The sequence below is a fragment of the Vigna unguiculata genome, chromosome 10 (genome assembly GCF_037176805.1).
Source record: "Vigna unguiculata cultivar grain cowpea cultivar isolate G323 ecotype 2 chromosome 10, ASM3717680v1, whole genome shotgun sequence".
Taxonomy (NCBI): Eukaryota; Viridiplantae; Streptophyta; class Magnoliopsida; order Fabales; family Fabaceae; genus Vigna; species Vigna unguiculata.
Window position 1 is genome coordinate 44,535,897 of NC_140801.1, and position 15,739 is coordinate 44,551,635.

Genomic DNA, 15,739 nt, shown 5'->3' on the forward strand with positions numbered 1-15,739 from the left:
AATGATGTGCAAGTGTCATGATTCTTGTTATTTTGTACTTTTAATTTTGAATAATGATGGAACCAATTTATATGAAGTCCTTTAATACACATTATGTTTATGTATTAAAATCACATATGTTATAACGTCATGAGTCAAGTAGGAGAATGTTGAAATTAATTGACGAATTAATTTTATTATGCGATTCATTTGAAATATTATGATGAACCCAAATATGATTTAATAAAATATAAGAATTTATTGGTCATTATGGAATATTATAATAAAAATAAAGTAAAAACCAACTTCATGAACTTTATTATGGATTAAAGTGAAAAATGAAATTGAAGAATGTATTATTCTGAAATAAATTTTGAACGTAGGAAAATTACATATTACTTACACAATGATCAAGTTGTTTTTCCTAAAGAGAAGTTTGGAAAAATAGAGTAAACCGTAGGTAATACAAGGAATGTCTTCAAACACAGTTTTACTGTCATAGTTTTATGTAGAAATTAAGAAAAAGAAAAATAAAACCAAAGTTGGCGTCGCCCGGACTTGAACCGGAGACCTTCAGTGTGTTAGACTGACGTGATAACCAACTACACCACGACACCACATGCTTCAAATTTTCACTTAATATTTCATTTCATAAAGCAATGAATAATTTATTCCTGAAAATATATTGTACTTGCAAGTTGGTTTCTAAAATCAAAAACTTGATAAAAATGTCCCTAAAATTAAAAGGTGTCAGCTACATTTAAGCTGATATGTTAATGTGACAGTATTGTATGTTTGATGTTGAATGAGATGGTGTATGTATAAATCATGAATGTGTTGAAAACTATGGAAGATTAATTACTTGAAACTTTCTTTTTTTTTTCGGAACAAATGATGCTAATGTTTCGGTATTAGTATACTTATAACATGACGAAAATCATACTTGGACAATCCCCACTCATAACTTTTTTCTTCCTCCTCACGCCTTTTCCTCATTTTTTATCTTCATTCCAAAAATATTTCGAAATATAAAATTCAAAATGTTTTTTTTTATTATGGAACACACAATTCAAAGACTAAATTTGTATTTCAAGTTGTGCATCTAAAACCCCTTTATATTTTAGAATCTATAATTCGAAATGTAATTTTTACTTTCTAGACTGAACATTGACATATCCAAATTGTAAATTCCAAAAATTAAAATTGAAAATTTTAAGAATGTGAAAGTACAAGAAAAAAATTATGGAAGTGTCTCGACTTTTATTTTTGGAACTTCTTCATCTAAGAAGGTTCGTAGCAAAAGTTGTATTTATTTGAAGTTTTTAATCACCAAATCTTGACAACTTTAAATCTATGACTAATATGTTATATGTGAACAACTTACAATTGAACATAACATAATAGAAATTATCACAAAAAACTGAGTGAAAAATCATTTTGTAGTTATTTTTAGTGAATTTTACAAGACCAGGATCATACAGGTTAGGGTAAAGCTAAAACAGAGAGAGATGAGAAAAATCAACCTAAATGTGAAATGGAATTGGAGAGAATGAAAGTTTTAACCCAAACAAGCACTAAAACGGCAAGATGGAGTGAAACGGGTTATAAAATTTGCTCCTACAAATTTGGCGTTGTTGCACTTTAGTTGGAGGTTGTGCACAAGAGTAAGAGAAATGTGAGAGTTGGCACTTGTGTGTGTGAATGATAAAAAAAATCAAAAAACACAAGAAAAAAGAAGGAGAGAAACATAAATCATTTCAACGATAAACAAAATAAATAAAAAAATGAACAAAATGAACAAAATGAAGAAATGAGAAAAAAAAATAAATAAACCTACCTCTACAAATCGAGATATCCATGGAAAGAGGTAGAGAGCGAAAGCGAGAGACCAATGTTGAGAGGAAGAGAGTAAGAATGACAAGATTTTTTAAGATGTCTAAGGTTTATGAATAAAAGAGGAAGACATGATTGTGGTTCGAATCAGAGAGAGACAATGTTTGGAAAAATGTTGATGACAACTAGGGTTTCCAATAAAAGATATGAGGTAGCCTTGGAGGGAAATGTAAGAGTTTTAAAATATTGGACACATGTTATTTTTTAAGTGATCACGTGTTAGAATGTGATGTAACCACTTGTCATTATCTGAGTTAACCTTTACCGTGCAAGAATTGTATATTAATTTTGTTGTCCTATTCCACATAATTATTGGTCAGGACTACAAGTCAATCTGCATAAACAAAAATTATAAGAAAAAGTTATATAAATATTATAAAAATTAATCTTATTTTAAAGTTATGTTATATCTCATTGATTTATAATTAATAATAAAATTAAAATAAATTAAGTAAACATAAAATTAAGATCCACATAAAATAAATATGTAAAAGTTAAACTTTTAATTAAATAAATTATTGTCTAAGTTAAACAAATTATAATAAATAATCGATGCTAAATGCAATTTCAAATTCAAAAACGAAACGAAGGAATAACAACAAAAAATAAAAGAGTTTTATTTAACTTAGAAGTAAAATATAAAATTTTCATTGCAAATTATGTAGGTCAACCTATCTCATCCGTCATTGACCTATCTCATCAAACTAAAATACGCAGTTCATCTTACATTTTTTTTTTCGTACATGCTTGGAGCACCCGATATATATATATATATATATATATATATATATATATATATATATATATATATATATATATATATATATATACCACTGATTTTTTTATTTTTGTTTTCTCTTTTTTTTTCTCATTCTAATTATAAACATGTTTTAATCTATGCCAGATTTTAGGCATAAGTCCAATGAACAATGGTTTTAGTTTTTTTTTTCATACTTTTAAATGTTTATTATTAATTGTGATGAAATATTTCTTAATGTAACATAATTATAATATGTGTATATATAGGTATACCGTATTAGTATCCATCATTCAAGTGTAATGTTACTGTTTATTTGTTTAATTAACTAACTATTAATTACATAATTTCATTTTTATATAACTTAAATTTTATGAATAAATGTAGGATCTATGAAAAAGAGATTTTGATAAAGATGTTAATGGAAACACATTTGATTGAAGATTCCTTTTGTGTTGACTATGTGTCTATCTTCCTCTCCGTGTGAGTATATATATGTTGAAAATCATTTTAAACAAATTTCAAAATATGAAACTGCATCCACTTTTTTTTTAATATCAAATATTTAAAACTTTGGATGATGATGATGTGTTGAAAATAAAAGAATATTATATTAATATTACAAATGGCTTTACATTTTAATGAGTATTATAATGACGAAACTATTGATTTATTTTTAAAAGTAAAGATATTATAAGAACTACAAAACAAAGGCATACACCACTATAAATTATTATTCGATTACATTATCTATTCTTGAAAGGAGTGTTTTAATACTGAAGTAAACGTTTTTGTATTAACTACTTTAAAAATAATAATTGATGCATTCATCAACCCAGGTATTAAGAGTAAGATTTCAAAAATATTTAATTAAAAAAAAATTATCAGTAATTTTATGATTGATAAATATAAGAGTTGAGGTGTTTTATTAAATTAAACTATGAATATGATTTTGACCTAATCTTCCAGTTTTCTAAAACGTTGAAATACATGCTCGGTAATTTGAGTTGAGCAATGTGGTTGATGCTGAAATTTTTGACTTCCTTTTCTCCAACTTGCTGTTATACAGTAAAAAAATGGAGAAAATTTAAGGGAAAACTATAATAGAGACGTGTGTTAGCAAAATATTAAGTATTATTATATCTTATAAAACCATATCTATTTGTATTTTATATGTAATTGAAAAAAATTTAGCCGACGAAATAATAATATTAAATATGAGCAACTATTTTTCCACGCTAAGTTTGAATATAACTTTCAAAATGTGATTGATTGATCATACAAAACATCATGCCATTAATTTTTACCCAAGATAAATTTAAAAGAAAATACATGCATGATTAATTATATGAACATAAGATTAGGAAAACTTAGAGGGATTCACATTGCTAATATAACTAAATTCCTTGTAAAGGTTTACAATTAAACTCTTGCAAGAAATTAATTGACTAAACTGATAGAAAGAAGGAACTGAGGTAAAAGAAAGACACACACATAAAGAAGGATTAGTGAAATCTAAAAGTGTATTAGCTATTATTTGGTTTTGATGTTACTTTGTTGGGAAACTTCTCCTGAAGCTGAAATAAGAGAGTTTGATTCTCTTTGTGAAGAAGCAGTGCCTTCTTCCTCAACTTCTCATTCTCCTCAATGATGCTTTTGTTCTCCATGTACAACTTCAAGTTTCTCATCTTCATTTCTCTCTTCAAAACCATCTTTTTCCTTCTCCTTGCTTCTTGCACTTGTGCTCTCCTTCTGTATCATTATATATATATATATATATCATCAAAACAATATCACAATATATATAGTTTAATCATTTAATAATATGCATGTAACAAGAACGAGATGATACAAGTTGTGATGTGAAACTTTAAAGTGAGAGAAGAGAAAGCATGCAAGGAGAAATGTTGACGTTGAAAGTCGCACATTGATCAGTGATAAAACAAATTCATAGTATATGAGTTGGGTGCAAACCTCACCTTACAAGTCAATTTTAAAGGATTGAGTTAGGTTTAAGTCCACTTCTTAACATAAAGACATGACTGAAACAAATGATTACCTTTTTTGGAGGCTGAAGCGAAGGTTGTGACGGTGGTGGTGGTGGTGTGTCTTGGAAGAGCAGGGTGGGTGAAGGGCAAAAAGAAGGGGAAGATATGGTGGTTGTTGTGAAGAGAAAGAGCACATATCTTTTGTTGATGAAATGAAAAGATTATGTGAAAGTGAAGCGCAACCATTGGGGTTGAAGGGGTTTATATATAGGTACAAAGAGAAAGTTGAATTGAATTGAAGATGAGAAAAAAAGAAGACAAAGGTGTGGTTTTGTGGGGATGAGAGAGAAGAGCAATGATGATAGAAGAAGTGATGATTACAAAGGGCAGCAATAGATGAGAAAATTGAAGAAAATTTGTTGTTTCTCTTTGTTCTTTAATTTCTTGGCTCCTTTGATTGCCTAGTTAGTCTATCAAACTCAAACTTGGGTAGTGGGTAACGTAGAGATGAGATATGAGGAGTGGACACAAAAACAAACTACTACACTCCTCCACCCAACTTCCTTTTATATATACTATATTCATAAATAATGTCAATGTCATCACAATTGTGATCATCTTATTGTTTGTAGACACTTAAAAAAACTTTGGTATTGTCATCTAAAGTAAGCTAACAAGTATAAATCATGATATAAAAATAATTAAAATGTTTAAAAATCATGATATCACTTTTAATATAAAAAATTAGGATAATAAGTTTTATTTCTTATATATTGCTTCATATCTTTAATTAATTTATAGTTGACGTAATCCTTTCAATTTATATTTAGATTCCTCATATTTAGAATAGTTAAATATGATTTCTGTTTCTAAATTTGGACGCGAAATTGAAATGTGTTTTTATCCAAAATTTTGATATATTTTGGTATCTAAACTTTAAAAATGAATGAATAACTATTTTAACCTAATAACATTAATTTTTTTCTTACATCTAAAATGTTTCGGATTGTCATTTGAGTTGGAACGTGTCAAATGTTATAAACAGTTCAAACACAACCTAAAGTACAATCTAACACGTCAAAAATGTTTGACGTAATTAAGTTAAAAATATCGTAATCATTCATTTTTAAAGTTTAAGAGTCAAAAAGTATCAAAGTTCAAGATAGAGACAAGTTTTAGCTTTTAATCTAAATTTAAGAACTTATATTTAACCTTACTTAAAAAATTAAATATTTAAATAATTGGTAAACGCCACTCTTATTGAACCGGTATCGGAACACATAACACAAAATAAAAGAATTAAAATAAAAATTTGAAGAAATTTGAGTGAGCTGGATTTTGGTGATAGCACACTAAAGTGAAAAAGTTAACCTACAGTACTTTTTTTTTTTTTGCTGAGTGGAACTTCAGAAGTTTCCCTTTGAATTTAAAGATTTATGTTGAAGGATTTAAAAAGTTGAAAGAGGAAATAGACATAAAATCACGTGGGGTGTTATGAAATTGGTATGATAATTATTGTAGAAGACAATTTTGACATAATATTCAACGTGCCAACCTGCATTTACTTCTGTTGATATAGAATGAATGAATGAATGAATGGGCCATTGCATTGCATGGTTGATTATAGTGTGAAGGTATACCTATGCCTGCACTGCACCATCACTGTGCTCTCTGCATGCCTACTGTTTTCACCCACTGCCACACACACACACACTCAACAATATTCATTAATCAATGCTTTTTCTTTCTCATATAATAAACCTTCAAAATATATATATACTGTGGCTACAAAATAGGAATAAGTTTGGATTCATATGCCAGCAATTAATTTTTTTGTTTATTTTGATTAATTTAAATCAAATGATATTGGATTTGATTGGTTTAGTTTGGTTAAGGTTAAATTCAATAATTAATTAAGGGTGTGTTTGATTAGTTGTTTCTCATTCAACATGAATTTTTTATTCTTTAATTGATTTTGAAAATCAAACATGTACTAATTCTGTGTTAGAAAATCAACTTTATTCAATTCTACATCAAATTGATGTAGAACCAAACACACACTAAATTAAATATCTGAACCAATTTAATTAGTTTGATTTGATTCTTATAATGATCCCATATAACAAATCTTATTAAGAAAATGCTAGTTCAGTTTTTTTTTTTATTGTCCAGTTTTTCAATTTAAATTATATGGATAATTTTAATTATATCTTTCGATTAAAATAATATAGACGTGTCTTTATTTTTTTTACTGTAAGAAAAGCTTTAATTTGTAACTAATTTTGGAGACGAAAAATAATTAATTATTATAATAATTAATTTATAGATTAAAAATTATTGATATTTAGAATAATCTTTATTATAAATAAATAAAATAATTTATACATATATTTTGAAATAATATTTAGGTCCATGTATGATATTTAAGTGAAAAAATCTCAAAATAATCATATATTAATTAAAGAAATTTTATTCTCTGAGACGTGAAGTTTTGACTATAGTGAATTTCTTACGAACAATCAAAATTATATTTTCCTTCAATTCAATCCACTTACATCATTCTTCTGTTATGAATCTAAACGTTGTGATTTGGTGCCCTAACACGTACTTAATAAGATAAACGTTTAGTTTAAAAAGCAGGTTTTTTAGGTTTCTCTTAGTTGCACTAATGAAATCCAAAACACCGTCATTAAGATTAATGATTGCATGATTTGAAAAGTAATTCAAAGTGTCTTATCTATATGTAGTACTGACAAGATTAGCACACATATTAACTTTGCTTTTTAGCAACCTTATTAGAGACGTAATCAATATTAATTAAATGTTGAAGTTTGAAACTGCTTCCAATTATATATCCCATTTTACACTATATCGTTATGTCATAGACTAATAGCCAATTAAATTTAATATGGTCTAGGTCCCACCTAGTTCATCTTCAAACATGAGAATAAGATTTTAAACCAATTAAGAATTAAGATTTTTTTTAGTTTTCAATAAATTCTGGTTAATAAAAGATTAACCATGTGTATTACTATAGTGTTAAGAAGTGGACTTTAAACCTAACTCAATCTTACAAAACTGATTAGTAAGGAGAGGTTTCAATCCACTTATATAATGTAAATTGGTCATATCTCTAACAATGTGGAACTTCCAGCACACACTCCTCAAATCGAAGCATGTACATCTCGAACGTAAGACTACACATTAATGAGTGGTCTGATAACATATCGATAGTAAGTGGAACAATAGACCTAACAAACCATAAACTGTTATGATAGACTTTAACTTATGACTTTTATAAAAAATGGACTATGAGTAATAATGTCGTTTAGTGATTAGATGGAAGGGAAGGAAAAAGTCGTAAGTTTGATCTTCCTGCTAATAATTAGGAGAAAATACTACAAGAAAATACTTCATTAGTAACCAATTTTAGTCACCAAAATTGTTAGTCACTGTAGTGACTAATTTAGATATTAATTTACAACAAATATTGGTTACTAAAATAGTCGCTATTATAAATAAAAAAGGAATTGATTTCTAAATTAGTCTATAATTAATTAGTGATCAATTTAGCAACCAATTATAATTTTTTTATTCACAATAATGATTATTTATGTAGCCAATAGTTTTTTTTATATATATTGGTATCTAAATTGATCACTATAGTGACTAACAATTTTTTGTCACTAAAATTAGTTATTAATGAGATATTTCATTGTAGTGTATTTTTTTTTTACATTACATACATATGTATGTACGTATACAAAATAAATAAAAATTAAATAAAGGTAAAGTATAAATAATGAAGTAAAGTTAATCTTATTTAATATTTTGAGAATACCAATTAAATATAAATAAAAAAAAAATTAAAAACAAAAACACTTAAAAATACTAATAGAAGAACTATAAATCCTAAAAACTGTGCACATTTTTTAATAACTATTCTTCTTGATTTATTAGTTCTATAATTTTCAATAAATAGTAAAATAAAGTGTAGCAGTATGTGCTTAATGATTAACACTTAAAAATCAATTCAACTATGATGTTTTAAATAATTACAAAATAGACTGATTAAAAATACTGTTGAAGAATATAAAATTCTCCATAACCTACTTTCTTGTATTTATCTTTAAAAAAAATGAGTGCAGTATAGGAAGAGAGGGATACCTGTAATGAAGATGAAAGGGATAGTAGGGAATATGGTTAGGTCCATTTTGTTGTCCCTTTTCTTGAAGTAATTGAGTACCAAAGCCATACTCATTTATTTAGAAAATCAATCTCCAATTTCCCTTCATCTTCTTCTCCATCATTATGGCCACCATTTCAGCCACTCCCTCTCTTGTTTTTGTTCATATCATCATGTTATATGTATAGTGGAACCTATATACACTGCTCCAATTTTAGTATACCCACTCCTGCTCAACTTTCCTTCAACCAGTGAGAAAAAAATTAGAATATATATATATATATATATATATATATATATATATATATATATATATATATATATATATATTATTGCAATTATTTATCCCATTTGGTCGACTTAAAAAGGTTTCTTATAGTATTGATATTATCCATATTAGTGTAAACACATGTGTAATAGTGTATGTGTGTACGTATTTTTTTAAATATATATGATATTATAGTAGTAGATGATAATATTGTAATATTATTCAGTTAATATACAAGATTAATTTATATTTATTGAAAATAAAGTGAGATGAATGAAGTAAAGAATAGGAAATAACTATTCATGAATAGGAAAAAAATGAGAGAAAACAGACAATTTTATAAAAAACATGTAGAAGTAATTGTTAATTTTTAAAAATTTGACAAATGATTATAAAGGGTAAAATTAAAATTATGAGACGTGGAAACAAAAGAGGAAATCCTCTTTAGTTATAGATGGTTGTTGCTAGACGAATGTCATCTTATTCTTAGCGTGGTTTTGATTTTTGATATCTATTTTCGCCAACGTCATACGTCAACATTCTTGTAGTGATATATAGATAAATTTCAATAAAAAAATGAATTTTTTAATTTGTATTTTTTTATTAAAAAATAATATATAAAATAAGAATATTTGGAGTATCCTAATTCATATAGAGATCTTATTTACAAAGCTAAAAGAAATGACGATATTATTCTTCAAAATTCCTCATCAAAACCTATCATACAAGCATACTAAATATCAGAAAAAATATCAAGGTATCAAATTAAGTGTAATAGCATGAAGCTTAATCTATCATATATTAACAACAGCGAAATAATACAACATAATAAATATCTCAAAATTTTTAATGTGTTTCCGAAAATTGATCACAAAGTATGATGGTGAAAAATCATGAATTGATTTGTTGTGTAAATACAGTAAAGTAATTTAGCTAAAGATGCAAAGTGCGTGTTTGATTCTGCATCAAATTGATGTAGAATTGATTTTCTAATGCGAAATCAGTACGTGTTTAGTTTTTAAAATCAAGATTAAAAAATTCACGTTAAATGAGAAACAACTAATTCTTATTTTTACGTTGGAGAATTGATTTAGCTGGAATCAATTTTCTAACACTGAACCAAACACACCCAAAGTAATGTGGAGAATGTAGTTAGGAAAGGGAATTGCCATGCTAGGGCAAAGGAAGCAATATACTAATCATGGTTATTCAATTTTACAATAGAAGTTTAAAATATCATTAAAGTTTATGGTTAGAGATAAAATGTATAATATATGGAGAAAAATGAAGGCGTGATGATGTGGTTTTGAAGATGGAAGGTTAGGGCATTCGATGAGGAGAAGGACCACTCACTATCTTTCACTCATTATTTGTTGTATTACTACAGCCAGAATACTACCAAGCACTACCACCAGATATCAACATGTTCATAGTCAACTATGATATCAAAATCCCCTCATATTTTCAACAACCTTTTATTTCTACTCTATTTTCTTCTTCTTCTTTTTCCCATAATATTCATCTATATCTCTTTTTCTCAAAATTGAGACACATTTTTGTTTGGATTGTTTTCATGTATAATTAGTTGGACCAAAACGATATTTCTAATAATTTCATGTTAGATATTAATACAAATCGTGACATCAATCTTGCTTGCACCCAAAAATTTATTATAATTTGTCATTACATGAAATTCTATTAAAATAAAATGAATACAGAGCATGGGGACTACCAAATTCATAATAAAAAATTACACTTTATTAAACACATACAAACTATACTTAATACGAAAAGAAAAACTAAATAAATATATGGAAATAAAATATTAAACTACTTATAGTGTTTTCTATTAATAAAAGTTAAAAATTAGTTAATTTATTAGTACAATATTTTTTTTTTTCAAAAAAAATATAAAATTTTTTGAATTGTGTATACCTACAAAAATCCAAACACTAGCTATTATTATCTCCATGGGGAATAAGACTACCCTCGGGACCAAGACTAGTCATTCACATTTTTTTTTCTTTTGGGCAAACTAAAGAGCACGTTTAATTCTTTTTGTATATAGTTTGGTCCAAAAGCATATATTTTACTAGAACCATCTATCTCTCTTAGACACATCCACTCCTTATTTTCATACTGTTTTAAAGTTTGGAGTTTTTTTTTTTTTTATTGACAAACAATGAATATATAAATGTACACGAGACAAAGTATCTCAACCTATATATAAAAAGAAGTTCTAAACAGGGATATTGCAAATAAAACACAAACTTCCTATCAAAGTCTATCAATGTAATAGTTTCTAAAGTGGATAGTTCCCTCCTTATAATAGTGCAATTTTAACTTTGAATGCAGTCGTGAATTTGTTGATGATTGGCATTGTTTGGTCGTCTTGTATGTCCCCTGAAAAATTGTTCAACTTAAGAGGTACTGAACATTTGGCTAGCTTAAGAGGTGTAGAAATTGCACACTCTATGGCTTTGCACTTCAAAAAGGCAAACATCATTTGAACTGGTACTACTCCACAACTTCCAATTGAGATCTTAGCTACTATCGTACACAACTTTTGAGCTACTATAAAGGACATAAACATCTGCAACAATCTTTCTTAACCAAGAGAACAAAGATGTTGCGAAAGAATCCAAGCCACCTTAACCAATTCATTTTTTCCCTGCAAAAGTAAATAACTAAAGTCGAAACGGAGGCTTGCATTCTTGTTAAGCAAACACTATATGATATTAAATCCAATAAATACTTCTAAACATGAGATATTGTATTCAACCTTAATAAAATGACATCAGGTAAGCCCCATTTAGGCCTTATTTTACTTGTTAAAATTTCCAACAACCCTAAAAGCATTGTTACTGTCCCCATTTCTAGCAACCCAATATCCTACTATTAGCAAATGTCCCCATAAGTGACCTGTCTATTTTTTCTTGGTATCCAATTATCATTCAAGCTACTTTGCACCCATATGTTCCATTACTATTAATACCCTTTTTACTTATCTATTAAGTTATGGATTTTACACATATAGATGGGTTTAAGCATAAGTCAGAGTATGTGAAATTTGCCTTTATATATTTGTATTTAACCCATACTCAAACGTTTAACTATGTCATGTAGAAAATCTCTTATGCATCCACTCTTCTATTCTTGAAGATAACATTGTTCATGTGGTTCCATATAGTCGAGATGATTGCTACCCACCTATGATGCATCGATACTTCAATTTTGGTCATATATCTGTGTCCGATATTTTAGGATATTTTATCAATACTTATTAATGAAGTATCTAGTTTATGAAGTTGTAGTAGACTAGACAAAAATCTTTGAATAATTATCAATTTTAGTGACAAAAAATAATTAGTCACTATAGTAAGCAATTTATGTACCAATTTATAAACTAAACATTATTAGCAACTAAAATAGTTTAAAAAGTTATAATTGATCTCTAAATTGGTAACTAAAATAGTTTCTATTATAAATTGGTCACTAACATTAGCTACCAAGGTTTTAATTTGGATTCATAGAATAACAATCATATATTTATTATGTTTTTAAAAATTATTATACACTTTTCAATATTCATATATCATGTATCTATTACTTATCATATCCTATTATTTTCAAAATAAACGTATCGACATATCGGATATGTGTTGTATCCGATACACGTATTGTATCAATGCATCATAGCTACCCACAAACACCTCCATACTCTGTTTCCTTTTTCATTAATTTCCATTAGGCAGAAATGTTGGAAGTTCCTGTAGGCTTAGTTATGAATAACAATACTTGTCCCAACCTAATTATTACACATATTTCATACCAGTCTTGCTATCTTACAACTAAAGAACAAATGATTAGCAGATTTCTCCGTTGATCCACATATGGGACAAAGATACTACACACTTTCTATTTTTTTATTTCTCACAATTGATTGGCTTGTTACAAAATCAATGTGTTAAAGGTTTAATCATGGTTTTTTAATTTAAATTAGATTATAGCGGATACGGGCATCCACGGGTATGGATATTCACGGGTACGGATACTATAATACTCATACTCGTTGTGTTAATATGCGTGTATAAAAAACACTTGTACCCGTTACTCGTGGGTATCCATTTACAATATTTATTTCTTACCCGTTGCGGGTTTTATCCACGAATATCCGTGAGTATGGATATTTTGGACATCCCTAATGTTAATTGAATATTTTTTGTCTCACATTTGAATATTTCTACTCTTTTTTAATATTTTTACTTATTGTATATTTTCTTTTGACATGTTTTTGTTTCATTTGAAGAACTCTTTTGTATCGCTAAAACAATTTTCGTACCTCTCAACCATCAACTAGGTTGATATTTGAAAAGATTTATATGTTATTTTTCATCTTATCATACCTTTAATTATAAACTTGTTTTTATTTGTGTGGTTTCATTCAATGGTCTTTTAAATTGTTTCTAACACACACATTTGATATTTTTTTAATATTTTTATTTATTGTTTATTTTTATCATGTAAAATACTATCTTCTTTTTTTTTATATAATTATTTTTATTTTCTAACCCATTATCATACATGTAATTTTATCACTATAATTTTATAAATAAATTTTATTTACTACAATATATTAATTTAATTCAATTGCCATGAATATTTTCTATTACCATCCAACATATATTGATGTTCAAAAGATGAAATATCTATGTTAAAATTTTATTATTATTAGTTTAATCTCTTATTCCTGTGTGATTTTGATTAAGTAATCAATATAAAAAAAAGATATTTTATTAGAATTTAAAAAATAAGTAAACAGATATTTAAAATATTTTTTAATATAAATATTTCTTTTCCTTTTCTATCTTTTTAAAAATATTTTTAAATTTTATCAATTAGTTTTCATTAATGTTTACAAATCTAATAAATGTTTTGATTTTCATTAAATTTTATCTGACATTTTAATTTAAAATATAGATAATTATAATATCTTTTTAAATATTTGTTATTAAAGAAATAAACCTCCATTTAATATTAAATATTTGATAATATTATATTTTTTTACCATAATTTTATATTCTTTTATAAAAATAAACTAATTGGTATTGAAATAATAAAAAAATAAATATAAATATAAATATATATCTATTATTCGATAAAGACATAAATAAAACAAATATTTAATACTAGTTAAATTTAAAATTAGATATAAAAATAAATTAATTAAACTCATCCCACCTGGTTACCATCCATATAGAAAATGAATGAAGATGAATGTTGTCGTCCATCTCAACATTTTCATTTATCATCTTTCTTCTCTCTTTGCCACTCAATTATCCACTGTCATTCATTGTCTTCCTTCTCCTTCTCATCATCATCACTTAACTTTCTTTCTCTATTAACATCACCATCATCATCATCATCATCATATTTTATTTTATTTTCTATTCAACACTCTGTTCCCACAGTATCTGTTTGGGAAATGGAACTCTCACTGAAACTCTTTGTGGACCCCTTCCTACAACAACAATCTAGGATATGGAAAAAAAAAAAAAATCTTAACTTTTTACACTCTCTTTTGCCACCAGGGAGAAAAGATGATAAAACTATGGGTTATATATATATATATATATATATATATATATATATATATATATATATATATGAAATTAAAATGTGTATATATTTTGAATGGAAATAATTTTTTAATTTAACGTTGTTAAATGTTTTATATGTTAAACGAACTGTTAAGTTAACATTTAAATTCAAACCTGTCGATTAGTATACACAGTTCAAACACTTAAAATACTATTTGATAAATAAAAAGGTTTTAATATAACTAGATTATGTGAATTATATCTATATTAGAAGAATTATATATATTTATTTTTTAAATTTAGAATCGAATAAAAATACAAAATTGATGGAAATGAAATAAAGTAAAAACCTTTTTAAAAATATTGAACTTTTTAGTCTTTAATAAATAAAACTATTTTCTATAAAATCTGTATTCTATTTTTTGTCTCGAAACCATTATCTTGAACACTTTATTTCATTCTTCAAACACTATTAAGAACGCTGTTGGAGAATTAAAAAAATATATTAAAGATGAGAAGACTAAAATAAATATTATAGGTCCAAATCAAAATTCAAAACTATATTAAGTCAATATTTTTTATAATATTCTTCTCGGTAAAGGAACTGTTTCTATGAAATGAAAAACTCGATTTAGAATGTGATGCAAACAATCTCAAGTTACTTATGAGAAAAGTTTTTCAATTTGTTAGTTGAACATGAAATTGTTATATTAAAAATATGATTCTGTTGTGGATGTGAAATGAAAATTCATGTAATATTTTTATCAAGAAAAATAAAAGACACAGAAAATTATAATATTGAAGTGAAAGTATGTGTAGAAATTTGATATTATTGAAAAATGAATATTTTGATCTGCTTCCATCTGAAGAAAGAAAGATGATGATGAGAATATTTAAACAAGTGCAATTATAGCCCTGCATGAAAGCAGAGGCTGCCATTGGAATCTCATGCACCACTGGAAAACAATTATTAATGTATTACTTTATTGATCTTATGCTACTGTGTTTCGTATTATTAAACACTTCATAAATAATTAAATTTAAACAACTTATTGAATTTAAATTTGA

The 15,739-nt window shown here is 26.4% G+C and overlaps 1 protein-coding gene and 1 non-coding gene across 2 annotated transcripts; both read right to left on the reverse strand.

The window, feature by feature from the left end:
- Positions 1 to 522: 522 nt before the first annotated feature.
- TRNAV-AAC (transfer RNA valine (anticodon AAC)) lies at positions 523 to 596 on the reverse strand. Its single transcript has one exon. It is a non-coding gene; the product is annotated as a tRNA-Val (tRNA).
- Positions 597 to 4,008: 3,412 nt separating this feature from the next.
- Positions 4,009 to 5,118, reverse strand: LOC146883303 (uncharacterized). The gene is made up of 2 exons (XM_085668009.1): positions 4,689 to 5,118; positions 4,009 to 4,381 (listed from the first exon to the last, which is right to left on the reverse strand). Exons 1-2 carry the CDS (start codon positions 4,811 to 4,813, stop codon positions 4,156 to 4,158), a joined length of 351 nt encoding a protein of 116 aa, XP_085524135.1. The 5' UTR covers positions 4,814 to 5,118; the 3' UTR covers positions 4,009 to 4,155.
- Between the last annotated feature and the right edge of the window lie 10,621 nt (positions 5,119 to 15,739).